Consider the following 17,063-nt stretch of genomic DNA (forward strand, 5'->3'; position numbering starts at 1 on the left):
CTCTCACACAAACTTTGAAGCATCCCACAGAACAGATCTGCCTCTGAACAGCAGCAGGCGAGAATCGATAAAGAAACGAGGAAGGAAAGACAACACAGATGAGTCTGAAAGTGATGTAGACAGCTCAGTGTTTTATTGGAATCAGACCAGACAGGACTAGCCCGGCTGTTGCACTACATTTTGGCACAGAGTAAGATAGTGTGACCAGGAACAGCCCTACCCCTGGGTGCACAAAGCTTCACTACACACTGATTTTACTGCACACAGAGCAACCAGCTCGCCTTCAGATCACTGTACAGTACACAACAGTCCTTCACTGTGAGTGCATGTGTGTATATGTGTGTGTTTGAAAGAAAGAGAAGAAGAGGAAGGAGGCAAAGGAGAGAGTGTGTATGTGGTGTTTTGTTTGTGTGTGTGTGTGTGTGTGTGTGTGTTGGAAATGAGAGGTAATTCAGCTGCTGGTTTTCCACATTTCTTTTTGCCTGGCTGTAACAGACCTATGATAGTATAGTTATATTTTATACACAAAGATTTCCTCCAGATACACTTTACAATAATAATAATAATAATAATAATAATAATAATAATTACTATAATAAAAAAGAAAGAGCAATAAGAAAAGCCATTCTTGAAAAAAAAGCAAAAGTCAGAAAAGCAAGTGGTTTTGGCTGAGTGAGATGGCTGCTGGAGGCAGGAAAGGGGAATTGGTGCTTTGGAGAAGAGGGGAAGGAAAGGGGGGGCTGAAAACACTGATGGTAACTATAGAAACAAAAATGCTGAGGATAAAAATTCACACACTGAAAGTGAGAAAGAAAAACCAAGCATTCACTTACGAATATATACATTCACGACAAAAAAAAACGCCCATGGGCCTGCACATTCACACCGACAGGACAGACACAGACTCTGAAACTAGCAGATGGATGAAATAGCTGGAAATTGGGCTTTATGCTGCTACACAGGCCGCCTGTAACACTCTGCTCCACATAATTAGTTCTATAGCCTGTAACCTGTAAGCTCGACATTCTCGTTATACACATGAGACAGGAGGATGATGAGCGCAAGATTTCAATCATACACAAAAACACATTTTGAGGAGAAAAAAAAAGACAAAAATAACACATGAAAAAACAAATAAAATATATAGATAGTCAGCGTATTGCACAAAGGGTATTTAGCCCTAACTGGTCCACAATAAGGACAGTAATAACACAGGTAGGGTGCTTGTCCATGCGCCACAACTCTCCTTTACTAGCAGACAATACCAACACGATACAGCCACTCAACACAGGCTATATACAGGCCTCTGCACCCAGCACCCACTGTACAGTCCTGGTGCTGGGGAGAGAAGCAGTGTGCGTGTGTGTGCGTGTGTGTTTTGGTTGTCTGAGCATGTGCAGTGAGCATGTTTGTGTTTGTGAGTAAAACTTCGGATTGTCGTGTTTGTTTGTGTGTAAATCTACATTGAAAGTGTGCAGCGTGGGAATGTTTGTGAGAGAGCATGTGCAGGTGTGTAAATCTATATTCATAGTCATATTTATAGTCATAATAAACCCCAGGCAACAAGAACAACACAATGCAAGTAAAGAATATTCCAAAAAGTAACAACAACCAATAGCTTCAAAGTAAAGGATTGACTATGTGCGTGTGTGTCTATGTGTGTGTGTGTGTGTGTGTGTGTGTGTGTGTGTTTTGTAAAGGGATTCATGGTTCTACACATGTATGAGTGTCAGCAATGTGTGCATCCGTGCGTGCCAGGTTTAGTGTTTAGTGTTTGATCAGCGTGTGTGTTTGTGTGTGTGTTAGGTCTGCGCCTCTTCGGGGGCGCAGTAGGAGAAGTCTTTGAACTCCTCCTGGTTGATCTGTCGAATGATGGCCTCGTCCGTGGGGGTCAACACAGGGTCCTCCTTGGTGAAGTCCTGGTCAAAGTTATTCACATCTCGCTTGGTCTTCTGCAGAGACACACACACACACACAGAGAAAGGGACGTCAGTGGAAGAAACTTCACAACAAGCTAGTGCTTTAAAGGTGACATTAGAGCGACACCTTCTGACTGCTGAGACTTACTGCCTTTTCTGTGAAGATAACACACACATATGCATATTGTTACCTACATGTAAGGCAACTAATTCTACAACAGTGGTTCCCAACATGGGGATGGGCACCGCATTCAGGGGTTTGTGAGATAAATATCAGGGGTCATAAGATGACTAACAGTATGGAAAAATGCATTTTGACTACACTGAAGTATTTAATTATTCATCTTTATTTACTTTAAATAATTTTTTTTGGAGACTTTCTTGTTATCTTTGCTTTTGCATTTTTTTGTGAAATATTGTAATGTTGTACTTTGCTACTTCCTCAGACATTAAGTTGTGTATTGTTGTTTAAAATATTTCAATAGCCGTGGCAAAACCTACAGTAATACCTGATACGATAACAAAACAATTTGAGGAATGTAAATATGTTTTTATATATATATAATATATTTTCAATATTTAACAAAATATTTAACACATTTCCTGAATGCATCAGGGTTTAATTTTGTCTTTACACAAAGCAACCATACATTAATTTTACTAAAATCAAATACAGCCTAAAAAGAGCAAATGTATGATTCAAAGTCAGGCTATATAACTAACTGCTACATGAGTAGTGACTAATTAGCTTTTTTTCCCCCCTCTGTCTTCCATCACTGTAAAGGTTTTGTGAGCTGTTTTTGCCACAAGAGGACCTCGTTTTACCAGGTGTTCTTGCAACAGGACACAACAACTTTTGTTTTACTAAAAGTTCGTAAAAAACTAAATAAATAGCCTTAAATGAGGATACATGCATCTACACGTAAATGAAAACTAATAGATCGTCACAGTTCACAGATTTAGAGGTAATAAAACATTAGTGTGTGCTTGTGTATGTGTGTGCTGTGTATGCTTCTTACAATCCGCGGTTTAAAGGGTGGTTTGACTTTTCGCTGCTCCAGCAGGACCCAGTCGATCTCTCTGAAGAAGGCATGGGTCTTGATGGCCTCCTCACAGCCCTGGCTCACCACGCAGCCCAGACGCTTGGCCGGGTTCTTGGTCATGAACTACACACAATAAATCCATAAAGTGACGAGGACAGAAGCAGAACGAGGGGTTCAGCAAAAAGCATTTCAGTGCTAATAATAGACCGGAGGCATTAATGGCTCTATGGTACAAACAAAGAGGCGTAGTGGCAGAGTGATGGAACAGGTCAGCAGAGTGCTGGTGTTATTAACTGTGACTGAAAGCTGTCTCGTTTGTTACGTTGTCTGTTCGGTATTGTAGGAGCACTTTGTGATCGTTGTGGTTTTATGATTGCATTATTACTTGAAACTCTCTGACTGACGTTTTTTTTTATTCTTCTCTGTATCAGAGCAAATAGAATTGTAACACCTCTGCGTTAAGTGCACTGTGAATGAGTTTCATTTGTTTGTGTGCAGCTGAGGATAGAATGATGAATGATCCAACAACTTGTGCAACAACAAGATAACAGGACAAAGATGAACGCCTGAAAATCTTGAGTGAAATATTTTTGCATGAAATGAAATCTTTTCAAAGTAAAGTTTTAGAGGTCATAGCCATCCACTTCATAATGGTGCACAGTGATTTGAAGGTGAAAGGACATCTAAACATCTGGCTACATCTGGCTGAAATGTGAGCTTATAGGTTACATATAAGCGTTGTTCCAATAGCATTTAAACAACTGTATTTCGATGTTAAAAACTAGCCCTTTAAATATTGTTGAAACAAAAGTTATATGCAACCTAGCTCCAGTTATTGCCTCTCGCGTGTTAACATTAGATTCAAGTCAAAGGTGCAAGCATCCTATTTTCCGAAAAAGAAATACTCAATACGTTTTGAAGGTATTTCAAGAATCCTCAAAAACTCTTTTGATCATCTGCATAAAATTGATGCATCATAAAAAAGATCTTAAGAAGAGTCTTTAATGATTCTAGAAATACCTTCAGAAGAGAAGAGAGGTAAATGTTGAACAACCTCCTGAGTTTTTTCAAATTGCCAGGAATTTATTTTTCAGAAAATGAGATGTTTAGCTCTTTGACTCGAGTATATACTCACGTATTACCATTACACTCGAGTCACAAACTAAGGCTTTAAGTAACCAAGATGACCAAAAATGTTCAACCAAATTCAGTCCATTTTGTTACTTCTTCTGACCTCCAAACCACACACATATATGATAAAGGTTTTGTCTAAACCTTCTCACATAAAGATTATGTTGATTTAAAAAAAATGAAAAGTCTTAAAAGTACAGCCCACTTTCATACAGTACATGATTTGATTGGGACAAAATCTACTAAATTAAATGATTAAAAATTAAACAATTCTTCATTTTGACATGGATGCCTTTGAATGCCTGCTGAAGAACAGAATATGCACTCTTGAAGAGAATGTCATCGCTCTTTAATCTCTTATTAATAATCAAATAGAGAAAATATTAAAGTTGTGTCTCATGGTGGAGAGATGACACGTACCGCTCTAAGGATAGAAACAGCTTCTTTGCTGAGCCACACGGGGTAGAGGACATCGTCATGGAGAATCGACTCAAACAAGTCGTCTTCGTTATCAGCTTCGAACGGAGGCTGTCCGGCCATCATCTCATACATCAGCACCCCCAAGGCCCACCAGTCCACGGAGGCTCCGTACTCCAGCTCCTGCAGGATCTAATTCCAACAACATGACACGGTTCAACATGGAGAACAGGAAATACAAAATACTGCAACACAGTAGAAGATTTGATTATAAAACTCTACAGACTCCCAGTCCACATTTCACTGATGACCAACAAGGAATATGTCACCCTTTTTCCCCACATCTTAATAGTAAACAACTGTTAACTACAGTGTATGTGCACAAGAAATCAAAAACTCTAAGCTGGCATTTTAACTTTTTATCACCGTTTGGTAGCTTAAAACAAAAGACTATTCACAGATTCCTTTAAGGGCAAAATAAAACATGTAATGGCAGAAGAACTGAAATTATTAAGGAACAACATCAGGATGCATTAAACATTTTGATTACTGAAACCGAAGAAAGGTTTGCAGTAAAATGTGCACAATCATCACATGTATAAAAACTTAAATCTATAACAAAAATAATGAATCTATTAATTGATGATTTTTAAATCAAAAATGCCCTACATTATCTGGTTCCAGTTCCTCAAATAGGAAAAGTTACTGGTTTTAAGGTAACTAAGTGTTCTATAAGATAAAACTGAATATGTTTTGGTGTATAATCTATTATTTTAATATCTTAATTTTTTACTATTTTCTGACATTTTATGGACCAAATGATTAACCCATTAGTCGATAATGTAAATAATTGTAACAGGGGCAATTCTAGGATCAGAACATTAGGGGGTCTCAGCCCCTGATGAGAACATGACACAGATACAGTGCCTGTAAAAGTGTTAACCCCCCCACCCTACTAAATCAGTAATTTCATTAGCCGATAATCTCTGAGCTAGCTACAGAACAACAACATCAGCTAACGTTTTTTGACACTGTTAACACTATGATGGAACTAAACCTGACACTTTATAACTCACAGTAATAACGACCAATTTGACACAATGTTCTAACATTCAGCAATTTTAGTTGCTGATGTATCAATTTGGGTTCTAATCTGCGCCATGAAATTACCAACTTCTTCTCTTCTCTCTGGGGACTACCAACGTTAAACTTCACAACCGTCTCCTGCTCTCCCTCTGACAGATCAGATAGAGACACAGCCAAAGGCGGGAGTCTCCCACAACCTCCTCCGATTGGCCAACACTACCTTTCTGTTAACCCTTTCCTTGACGGGGTAACGGGTGCATACAATTGGCTACAGCGACACAGGATATTAAACCTGTTTCATGCCCTTTGGACCTGTTATCGTTTGTCCTCTGTCACTAACAGACACGTTTGCAAACTCTCACTTGAAGTACCAAAATTGATAAAAAAATGGGATGAAATTTAAAAAGGGTCTAAAATCATCCATGAATTTTAAGTTGCAGCTCTAACAGTAAAATAAAACTGCACTTCAAGTAGGGGTGACCCAGAATAGTCAAATATTCAGTGCTTCGATGGAAAGAGCCTGATTCGACTCAAGGAGTTGAAACTTGCGACTACTTGCAACGCACCGGTCTGCAACGTTCTGAAACCTGCCAGTTCACACCAATGAGACGAGACGGTGTGTCACAGGAACAACTCTTGGTTCTATCTTCCCGCTTTCAGGCTTTTTTGTACCTGAATATAATTTGTAGCGTCTTAAAATATGAATGTGGATAACGTTATTGATAGTGAGATACTTGCTACAGCTACATTTCTAGTGATGAAATGGTGAAAACGTTTCATTTATGCGATTCACAGCTTTGTTGTAATGACGCTCGCTCTCTTCAGTCACTCTCTATCTCGCTCGACCGCATTACCGTGTTCGCAGGTGCTTGTTGAGCCTCCGTCCAAAACTCTGCCATTTCCACCAGCTGACAGTTTGTAACATAGAAATGACATGTATTATGGATCATTTCATTCAGTTATGAAACGAGGATCACGCCATTGGTCAGTCGACGATTTGCAAGACTGGACAAATCTGATTCAACTTCGTAAATTCTTAGTCGGGGACACCCCTAACTTTAAGTATAGCACTTGAGTAAACATACTTAGCTCCATATCTAATCAACAGTAAAACTAAGGGAAAATATAGCACAGTGCAGAACGTCCTGTGGACGGCTCAGCTCACCTCAGGGGCGATGTAGTCAGGCGTGCCACAGAAGGTGGTGGTGGTCACTCCGTTCTTGATGCCCTCTTTGCACATGCCGAAGTCTGCCAGCTTACAGTGTCCCTCTGCATCCAACAGGATGTTATCCAGCTTCAGATCCCTGAGAGAAAAACACAAACACAGACAGACAGACAGACAGACAGACAGAATTAGCACCATCGGGTTTCCATAACAGTTGGACTCCCTGCAAGAAGGGAGCTTGTGATGTAAAAAAAAAAAAGTGAGAATCACCACGTAATGCAATTAGTGTGGAATATATATTCACACAATATGTGTGAAACATGTTGTCATGATGATGCACTTTCTGGTATGTTCCTGGTAAGATAACCATTTGTGAAATCCCCTAATAGTCCTTGAGTTCTTCAAATAATTAGTCATATTCTCTGGACTTGTCAATCAGAATTCAACTATAAACCAAGATAGAATATTTTGAAGAACATATTAGATATTTCTAGATTTAGAGTTTCCTTGAATCATTTCAGGGTTTCCCTGGCTGAAAACCATACAAATAAGCGGGTGTTTACCTGTAGATGACTCCGTTGCGATGCAGGAACATGAGGGCTGAGGTGACCTCAGCAGCGTAGAAACGAGAGCGAGCCTCGTCAAACTTTCTGGATCGCTGAATCTGGAACATCAGGTCTCCTCCATTCACATATTCCATTACAAAAAACAAACGGTCCTGCAGAGAGAAACAGAGAGAAAGACATTTGAGATAAAGAAACAGATCATCTATAGAACATTAGAACAAAAGAACATCTATTGCTGTCTGGTGCTCCGACCCGTGTCTGGAAGCAGCAGTAGAGCTGGGTGAGGTAGGGGTGTCGGCGAGCAAGCGCCAGGATGCGCTTCTCGGTCATGGTGCAGTCCACGTCGTCGTCCTGCAGGATCACGTCCTTCTTTAAAACTTTGACAGCGTAAACCTCCTCTGTCCCCTTCAGCTCCGCCAACATCACCTTGATTACAGATAAAAGACAGATAAAAGAGGAAATTACTGTCATGTATGAATTCAGCATTACAAAATCATTGTAAAATCTGCAGAGTGAAAAATGTGTTGTGAAAAAAACTATTGAACTAAAAGTGGTGTGGTTTTAGACTGTTGATCAGACAGAACAAGACATCTGAATATGTTGATTTGGACAGCGATGGTCGGGTCATTTTTAACTTACAGGGAAGGTGTTCAAAGCACAATGGTTGATTTTGTATAACATTAGATTCAACTTTATTGTCATTGTGCAGAGTACAAGACAACAAAATGTAGTTTGCGTCCAATCAGAAGTGCAAAAAAGCAGAAAAGTGCAATGTGATATTCAAGTATAGACAGGTGGTGCATAATCAGGACAAGAAATATATTGCAGTGTTATAAGAGCAAAATAAATATGGCTATGTAATATGAACAATGTATGAACAACATGTAAGACGTGGCATTGTGACCGTTGAGCTTTTAACTCATGGATAATTATCACATAAATCAGGCTGATTAAGTTTAGCATAGGACTGGACTTATGTGCAAAGTTTGGTGAGTTTTTGTGCATAGGAACATGGATTTATTAGGAAGAAGAAGAAGAAGAAGAAGAAGAAGAAGAAGAAGAAGAAGAAGAAGAATACAGGCTGCTCGGCCCCTAATGAGAGCAGTCAGAGAAAACCGAAACACCATTTGCGAGCATAAAATCACAACAATGAGCTGAAAGATGCGAAAAGATTGCAGAGTCAATTGATAACTTCTCTGTCTCTTAGTCATTTGAGCAGCTGTGAATATAAGAACACTGATGATTAGTGCAGTTTTAATACTATCCATAACTGCATGTCAGACAGATTTTTCAATTAAGAACAGGAAAAAGTTTGGTTTACTGTTTGGTATGGTACGTAGTCAAATGAAATGTCTAAAAAAAACAGCTGCCTCCATACAATATAATTGACATGTGTATTGTTCTATTGTGGTCCCTTATATCCCTGACATCTCTTAATAATGGCAACCATGAAGAACAAAACAAAAACTCTTTCAATTATGAAAATAATGCGCAGCAAACAAACAAGCATCCCCCACAAACGCCTCCTCTGTGTCGCCGCACCTTGCCGAAGCTGCCTTTGCCGAGAACCTTGATAAAGTTGAAGTCCTTGAGGCTCCTCCTCAGGATCTGTCCGTTCTCCTTGCCTGCCGAGGAGGACGAGGATGAAGAGGAGGTGGTGGAGGAGGAGGAAGAGGAGGAGTGTTGGGGTCCCTGCTGGTCGAGTGACAGCACGTCCTGCAGGCGATCTAACTGTGCCAAGTCTGTGGGTGTCAGCGGAAAAGCAGATTAGACATCAGTGAAAACAGGCCGACTGCCTTTTTTCCTGTCTTTTTTTTTTTTAATTTTTTTTAGAAATGTTGCTCATTATTTGTTAATGATTACTTTTCAATACACTTTCAAAATTGATGATCACATCCTTTTTTGAAACATGAGATGACTCAGTTACAGTATCTCTGACAAGGGTGATTAAATAGCAGCAGTGGCCGGTGTTATTGTTCTTTAACATTTGGCTCCATAAAAACAAAAATGGGAATCTTTCCATAAAAAAAAGTTAACTTTTATTTCTCAGCTTGTAAAGCGTGAGAGGACGATGACTAACTGTGACAACCAAATGGTGGTGGGCGGTTAGATAATGCGAGTTTAGGTCTTATATATGCAAGGATAATAACACATTCAACTACTTATTTCTTAAAAGGAGAAACAATATTATTACTGAAAGGGAAATACTACCTTGTACTAGTAAAATTAATACATTTAAACTGCACGCTGCTTAGCACGCATCTCAAAGTGCTTTGAAATGTCTGCCTGTTGTAAAATCTGTGTTTTTTGATGGTGTGAGTGCTGTGTTCAGTGTTACCCTTACCCTGCTGTGAGGGGGAGGTGGGGACAGATGGCTGGCTGAAGCTGTTCTCCTCAGTCTGGGAGAGCTCAGGAGGAGACTGGGGAGGGTCCAGCCCTGGAGTCAACTGGAGAGAGAGTGAGAGAGACAACACGATCGTTCCTTTGGGCTGCACTCTTAAAATCGTTTACTTGAATCATGAGTCAGGGAGTGGAAGATCAGTTTCTCAGTTGAAGCGTTGAGAGCCACAGAAATACACAGAATAAAAAAACCTTGAGCAGGCTATAATAGTTTAAAATCATACCGTGTAAAATATGATTTGTATCTGTCACGATTTAAGCTCGGGTAGTTTTTTTTTTGGCGTAATTAGGCAGAAATTCCATTATAACCTTTACCATAGACTTCTGCACCCCCTCTTGGCTCTGTTTTCAGGCTTTAAAAAAAGTCTAGCGGGGCTTTGGCCAATCACAGGTCATTTAAGCGAGAGAGCAGTCCTATTGGCTGTTCTACAAATGCAGATGCGCCTGCACGTCCCTTCAGGCGGTGAAAGACAGGCGGATAATCTTGCAGAAAAAGTTGCTATTGCAATATCGGCAAAGGTTTTAGAGATGGAGAAATGTTGCTAATAGTTGGCTACAGTTAGCTTTCTGCTAACTGCTGCAACTAATTCAAGTTTATGTAACTATGACCTCGAAGCACAGCATGTCAACTTAAAAGGGCGTTACAGTACGGTAATTCTTGTAGAATTGCCACTATATAACGGGATCAGCCTCACATGAATTAAAATGAATGACTGGTACTTGTAAAAGTTACTGTATGAAGCATGTGCATATGCCTGTGGAGAGGGAGGGGCTGAGGACAGAGAGGGGAGAGCTGCAGGAGGAGGGCTGTATTTTCAAAGTCTGTTTTTTTTGCCTTTACAAAGCAATGAAAAGAACCCAATCCCCCTCTGAATAGTCAAATTGATGGTTTGAACTGCAGAATCAAATTCGACAGGCGCAGTTCTGTGTTTCCTGCTTGTATTTTTCCAATGTTCAAATAAAACCTTAATAGTGATAGTGATGAGGAAATGTCCCTATTTGTGAGAATGACTGATCCCTCGTACCTTCCTCCTGCGCTGTGCGGTGTTGCAGATCTTGTCCGGCGTGACTCCCAAATCAGACAAGACCTTTGCGATTCCTCGGGCGTCCACACCGCAGTTAGGAGCTACATTGGTCTCACACCGTCTGTGCACATTCATCTTACACACTGCATAACAACAAAAACAAATGAAAATGGTTCAGGTTAAACCCAGGAAGGCTTTTTTTATGAAATGTTTTTTTTTTTCCGTTTATCGATTAATCAAATATAACCCTGCGAGACCTCTTACATCACAGCTGAGTGGGCGGCTAGTGGTGCCTAGGGCAAAATCTAAAAGAGGAGAAGTGGCTCTTCGTCATTACGCAGCACAGCGCTGGAACCAACTGCCTCATGGTCTTAGGAATGCCCCAACCATTGCAGTTCTTAAATCCAGCCTAAAAACCATGTTGTGCTTTTAGCTAATTGTTTCTAAAGCCAAATACCTTATTGTCATTGTATTATTATTATTATTTTTTTTAAATCCTTTACTCTTTTTTTAATTTCGATACACTGTAGCTCTATAGATTATCCCTTTTGCACTTTTAAATTGTGTTGTTTTAACTTTTAATTGTTTTGTTTTAACTTTTCCACTCTTGTATTGTGTTGTTTTAACTACTCTGTATAGCACCTTGAACCTACCTGTGTATGAAACATGCTTTATAAATAAAATAAATAAAAAATGCCTATTACACGTTCTGAAGTCAAGGTGGCATCTCCAAATTGCTTGTTTGTCCACAACTCAGAAATATTACATTTTAAATAGGAAAAAAGCTCACATTTAAGAGGCTGCAGGTTCCTATAATCAGCAAATCTTAATGAATTAAAGAAAATGTCTATACACCCAGACAAATATTCATGGGATACACATGGGGGACTTTGTGCACTTATTTTCTCAAAAGTATTCACATTTTGTTTGGCTCATGCCCCTAACACTTAAATGGCTTTTAAATCTGTTCGCCAGTTTTTGATCCTACTAAGTAAGAAACAAGCAGGATGAAAAACATATCCTCCTCGGCAAAGATACAAATGTGTGTGTTGGTATTTATTATCAAACTGTAATGAAAATGGAATGTTACACTTTATTGTGCCTCAAAGTGCTTTGTATAAAAATGAATTACGTTTATTAAAACATTTATATTTTTTATTTACAGTCTTTGACTTTAAATAAATGTAGGCTCCAAGGAGGTTAGAAAACACGAGCACCTCTATATGCATCCCATTTGCATTGATGCTGTTAATTCCCCTTTGCATGAACTCACCTTTGCACTGCAGGCCCTGCCTCATGAGGCCCCACAGCAGGGAGCCACAGTGGTCACAGAACGTGGGGACCTTGTAGTTGTGGATACTGAATTTATGGGGCATGTTAACACTGAACCGCTGTGAACCCACCTATGGAGGGAGACACACACACACGCACACACACACACACACGTACGTTACAAAGAAGTCGCTGTTGCATTATCGGAGGAATAATGCATGTGGATCAAGTGGCAGTACAAAGTGTACGCATGTTACCTCAAGTAAAACAGATTTATTCAGGAAAGGCCTGAATGGCGAGTATTCAGTTTTTCCTACGTGATTAACTGCATGCGTGTTCATGTCTAAATATGTGTATGACATGTAATGAACTCTTTATTAACAAATAATACATTTTCTGAGCTTTTCATTTTTACCAACATGGATGTTTGCATGTACCTCCTCAGGTGTGTCCTCCTGCTTCTTCATCCCGGCACACTTGGTGATGATGAGCTCATGGCAGCGCTTGTGGACGACACACGTACACACTGAAAGCATCAACATTAGGTTTTCACCAATGTTTTGTCAAATAAAGTTTACATGACGATTAGTTTGGCCGGTAGAATATGAATAGCAATATATGATGTTATTACTGATGATATCCTGCGGATAAGATGGACCAGGAACAATAAAAGTTCAATTCTCCAGCGATTCTGATGTGACACTGTTGCACCTAGTGATGAATCGATTTGATACACTGATTTAATATCCGTGCCAATACTGACCTCATTAAAAGAGTTGGGTACGGGCTGAATGTGACTGACCCACATTAAAAGTCGATTTAAAAATGTAACATTGCAACCTCAACCTTTTTAAATTATATAATTAAAATCTACAAAAGCCTAAAAAGAAAGTTGTGGAGCTGCAGCCTCTCATACACATTACAGTAGATGCTGCAATTTGTGCTACACAGTGATGTATAAAAAAAGATTGCTGGTATTGGATTGATAATCTACACTCCAGACAAAACATTAATATCAGAAGATTTAGTAAAATCGGGATTGCTTTCAATGCTAAATGTTTTACAATACCCAGCAAGGATGGCTACAATATGATTAGTGATATATATATATATATATATTTGTAATTTCTTGTGAGCTTCTGCTGGGCAGCAATTAAGTACCTCAACTAATGAGTTAAGTAACACTTTGACTTCCAGCTGAATTTTCATCCACTAAAGAAAAGCATGGCAAGAAAATGAAAAAAACATTTTTTTAAAAGTGGATGTTGTCTCTGTGTAATGCAGGTCATCTGTGGCTCTGGGTGAAGGTTGCTTGAGACCAAATCACAGCTGTCATTCAGCAACATGTAATCCCTCTTGTGTTCTCATGCTTAAATAATAAATGGTGTGCAGCGTTACTTGAGAAATTGGAATCCGCCAGAGAGAAAAGTACTCACCCTGACACTGGTATCCCTGCTTCCCCAGCACGCCCCTATCAGATCACACACATACGAGTCAGCCAGGTTGGTTTAATGAAATATAACAGCAGGTCAGACCGATATGTGTTTATGTGTGTTTTTTTTTCCTACCAGATAAAATCTCTGCAATGTGAGCAGTAGGTTGGTTGTCTCAGGTAGGTGGCCATGAACTTGTGTCCATTGACTTGATGGACGCGTCTTCGGACGGCGCCCTGTCGCCGGCGAGGACCGATTCTCTCTCGAAACACCCGCTCCTCATTCTCATTGGTCCCCGTGGCTGTCGAGAGAGCACACACAAGATAATCAACTAAAAATAAACCACAAAGAGAATTTTTTTCTGTGTTCCTGAGTTTATATTCACACACATCACAGTGATGCTTTCTTAACACCCATTGATTTTCCTTCCTGAGAGGTTTGTACAAATAAGGATCATTTGCATCATGTTGCTCGAGATGTTTAATCATTCAACGGCCTCTCATCTTCCTTTTCCCCACCTCCCTCCCTCTTCCTCACAAACACCTTAAACCTACCAGAGGCCTATGCATACGTACGTGTGCATGCTATTTATACTTTCATGTGTGGGCACTAAAACGAAGGACAGCATATTAAAATACTCCTCCTCAGCGAGCACCATCCAACCAGCCATTCCCTTCCTCTCTGCATCTCCCCGGAAAGATAAATGCTTTCCGAGGGTAACCTTAAGACAAGAGAACCACCTCCACTCTCACTCCCACACACACTCCTTCTCTCTGCGCTCCTGTCCTAGTTTGCCTTTCTTTCACACTCCCTCCATCTCTCTCCTGGGCTGCGTTATAGATGTGGTTACTGCTGAGTTCGATTACAGACAGGCTGTCTAGGGACTCTCTCTGTGTGTGTGTGTAGGAGTGTGTTTCTGTGTGTGTGATGGTGGTGCTGGTGAGAGGGGAGAGACAGCTTAACAGGCCATTACTGGGATCACTTTGTTTTACATAATACATCATCCATCTGTCCTGGAAACACACACACGGGCATGCTGACAAGGAGGGGTGATGATGAGGCATAACAACAGTTAAGAGTGATCGTCGTGGAGACAGACGTACTCTGGTTCAGCTAAAGGACCAACTGGGAGATGGCCGTCCAACAAACACACACATACGGACAGACAGAAGAGACAGCAGACAGAGAAGAGGAAAAGCTGAAATACAGATGGTGATATAAACAAATATGACATACAAATGAATAAAAATACAACCTTGGCACTAATCCATCTGCTTCTTTAGTCGATGATTGTAAATATATTTGTGTACAAAAACAGATAAATAAAACTAGAAAACCCAACATTTTCTGAAGACGAACAACAAAATAAGGTGCAACGAAGGAAGATGAAGTGGTTCCTCAAATGAACAAGAGGTTGTGTAAGAACTGAAGAAAGAGTGACTTCAGAAATTACATCCACGTTTTCCTGAAGATGACAGAATTAGCGATATGCAAAATAAAATTAGATGACATTTATAAATCTGAAGCAGATCCATTAATCCTTAATCCTGTCGAGGAAGAGGAGGTGGACAGAGGAGGGTGAGATGAACTCGTCACATTTATTTAGGCTTAGGAAACAACATGCCAAACTCAAAACAATAGATAAGCTGAACACTGATGGGCCTATTGCTAATGATTCTGGTACAATTACTAACTTTATTCTTACTCTTTTAAAGAGACATTTCATAAACTGGCTTTTAACTAGTTTTTATTTATTATTCCCTCCTAATTTTTCATTTGTTTTCTATTTCTTAATTACACTGTATTTATTTTGTGTATTTTCTGTTTTTTCTGTAAGAACGTTGTGAACTTTTTTTTGAAAAGTTCCATATAAGCAAATTATTATTATCATTTTTATTTGTACATCTTATTTTTATTTTCATTATTAGTTATCACTATCATTATTACCATTATACATTATTATATATTATAATATACTATTATTATAATTATTATTATTATTACATGCCAATTTGTATGAATCAAAATTCTGCCCTAAATCTATATAATTAATTTCCATACAGTGCTTAAAAGGTAATTAATTTGGATAAATGAAGATATTGCATTGGACAATAAGAAGCTGTTTCTTTAAAAAACAAAAACATAACTCTGGTCACTCATGAATGTTATCTTTTAAGCTTTGAGAATAAAATATTTAAAGGGAACAGAAAAGGATGAAGAAACCGAGAGGGAGAGACTGCAGATGGTCAGATTAGGTCAGATTATTGTTTTCATGTGCTTCCTGAGAACAACAGATGTATAAGGAAGAGGAAAGGAGAAAAGAGGAGAGGAACAACTCCATCCAGGCTCTGAAACTGCAGAGAACAGATTGCACCAGGCGAAAAAAAAGAAAGAAATCTGCTAAAAATACCACCTCTTCCGCTAGTTCTCACCATCCATCTCTCCATCCCTCCTATTAGCACACACACACACACACACACACACACACACACACACACACACACACACACACACACACACACACACACACACCCACCCCCCCCCCCACACACACACACACACAAAAAAAAAAAAAAAAAAAAAAACACACCCCATTTGTTTTATCAGCATACATTAACATGACGAGCACTCTTGCCAGCTGAGCTCAGGGTGGAAGTTCAAGAGTGGGCGTTGAGTGGGTCGTGAGGTCACCACAGAGTGTCCAATCATCGATGAGGAGGGCAAGAAACTGACGCCTAAGTGTGCGTGTGTGTGTGTGTGTGTGTGTGTGTGTGTGTAATCCGTAGCTCAATCTCACCTACTATTTTAAGAATCTACTCCCTCTCTCTTCACTCTCTACTGCGCTCTTTATCTGTCTACAGAGAAACTACAGTACACACACACACACACACACAAAAAAAAAAAAAAAAAACAAAAAAAAACACACACACACACACACACACACACACACACACACACACACACACACACACACACACACACACACACACACACACACACACACACACACAAGCATACTTTTACTGGAAGGCAGAGAACAGTTCCTATTTATAACCAGGTGTGAAGATACACAGGTGCAGGTGAAAATCCCTCTTATCAGACATCATGTGAGTCAGTAAGTGTATGTGTGCGGAAAAGGCTAACTGAGAGAGATATTCTGGATCTTTCCATGTTTAATGAATACAAACAAATAGAGGAGAAGGAAATGGAGAAGAAGAGTGAGGAGGAGAAAGTTCTATTAAATCTGTTAAGTAACTTTCTAGGAAAACAGGAAGTAATCTTTCCATTGCACTCGATGGCCTCAAGTTTCAATGCAGCCAAGTAGCAGTGATTGCAGAGGATGTGTGTACATTATGTTAGGTTAAACCTGCAATAATTCAGATGTTTTGTCCAATCGCAGAAGACACAAGTTGTGAACACAACATTGACATATCATCAACTTTTAAGTTGATATGGCGAACATGTTAGCAAACAGTTGCTTATTTACATCCAGCAGTTACAGAGAAACATTATCAATATTTTGGAGTCGTGTTGTGTCCGATTTTTAATCTCCTTTAAAAGGAACACGCCGACTTATTGGGAATTTAGTTTATTCACGGTAACCCC

At 39.5% G+C, this 17,063-nt stretch overlaps 1 protein-coding gene across 1 annotated transcript in view; it reads right to left on the reverse strand.

Annotated features, from left to right (window-relative positions):
- Positions 1–111: 111 nt before the first annotated feature.
- Positions 112–17,063, reverse strand: part of prkcea (protein kinase C, epsilon a) — a 41,910-nt gene continuing 24,958 nt past the window's right edge. Inside the window, exons 3-15 of the mRNA XM_039787813.1 lie at positions 13,593–13,758; positions 13,461–13,495; positions 12,462–12,550; positions 12,026–12,155; positions 10,753–10,895; positions 9,672–9,774; positions 8,870–9,069; positions 7,580–7,753; positions 7,325–7,479; positions 6,762–6,900; positions 4,514–4,702; positions 2,939–3,085; positions 112–1,952 (exon numbers count right to left, since the gene is read on the reverse strand). Of these exons, the coding sequence (XP_039643747.1) occupies positions 1,803–1,952; positions 2,939–3,085; positions 4,514–4,702; positions 6,762–6,900; positions 7,325–7,479; positions 7,580–7,753; positions 8,870–9,069; positions 9,672–9,774; positions 10,753–10,895; positions 12,026–12,155; positions 12,462–12,550; positions 13,461–13,495; positions 13,593–13,758 (1,820 nt within the window). The 3' untranslated portion in view covers positions 112–1,802. The remainder of the gene's footprint in view (positions 1,953–2,938; positions 3,086–4,513; positions 4,703–6,761; positions 6,901–7,324; positions 7,480–7,579; positions 7,754–8,869; positions 9,070–9,671; positions 9,775–10,752; positions 10,896–12,025; positions 12,156–12,461; positions 12,551–13,460; positions 13,496–13,592; positions 13,759–17,063) is intronic.

Source organism: Perca fluviatilis, chromosome 21 (assembly GCF_010015445.1).
Source record: "Perca fluviatilis chromosome 21, GENO_Pfluv_1.0, whole genome shotgun sequence".
In the NCBI taxonomy this organism is placed as follows: domain Eukaryota; kingdom Metazoa; phylum Chordata; class Actinopteri; order Perciformes; family Percidae; genus Perca; species Perca fluviatilis.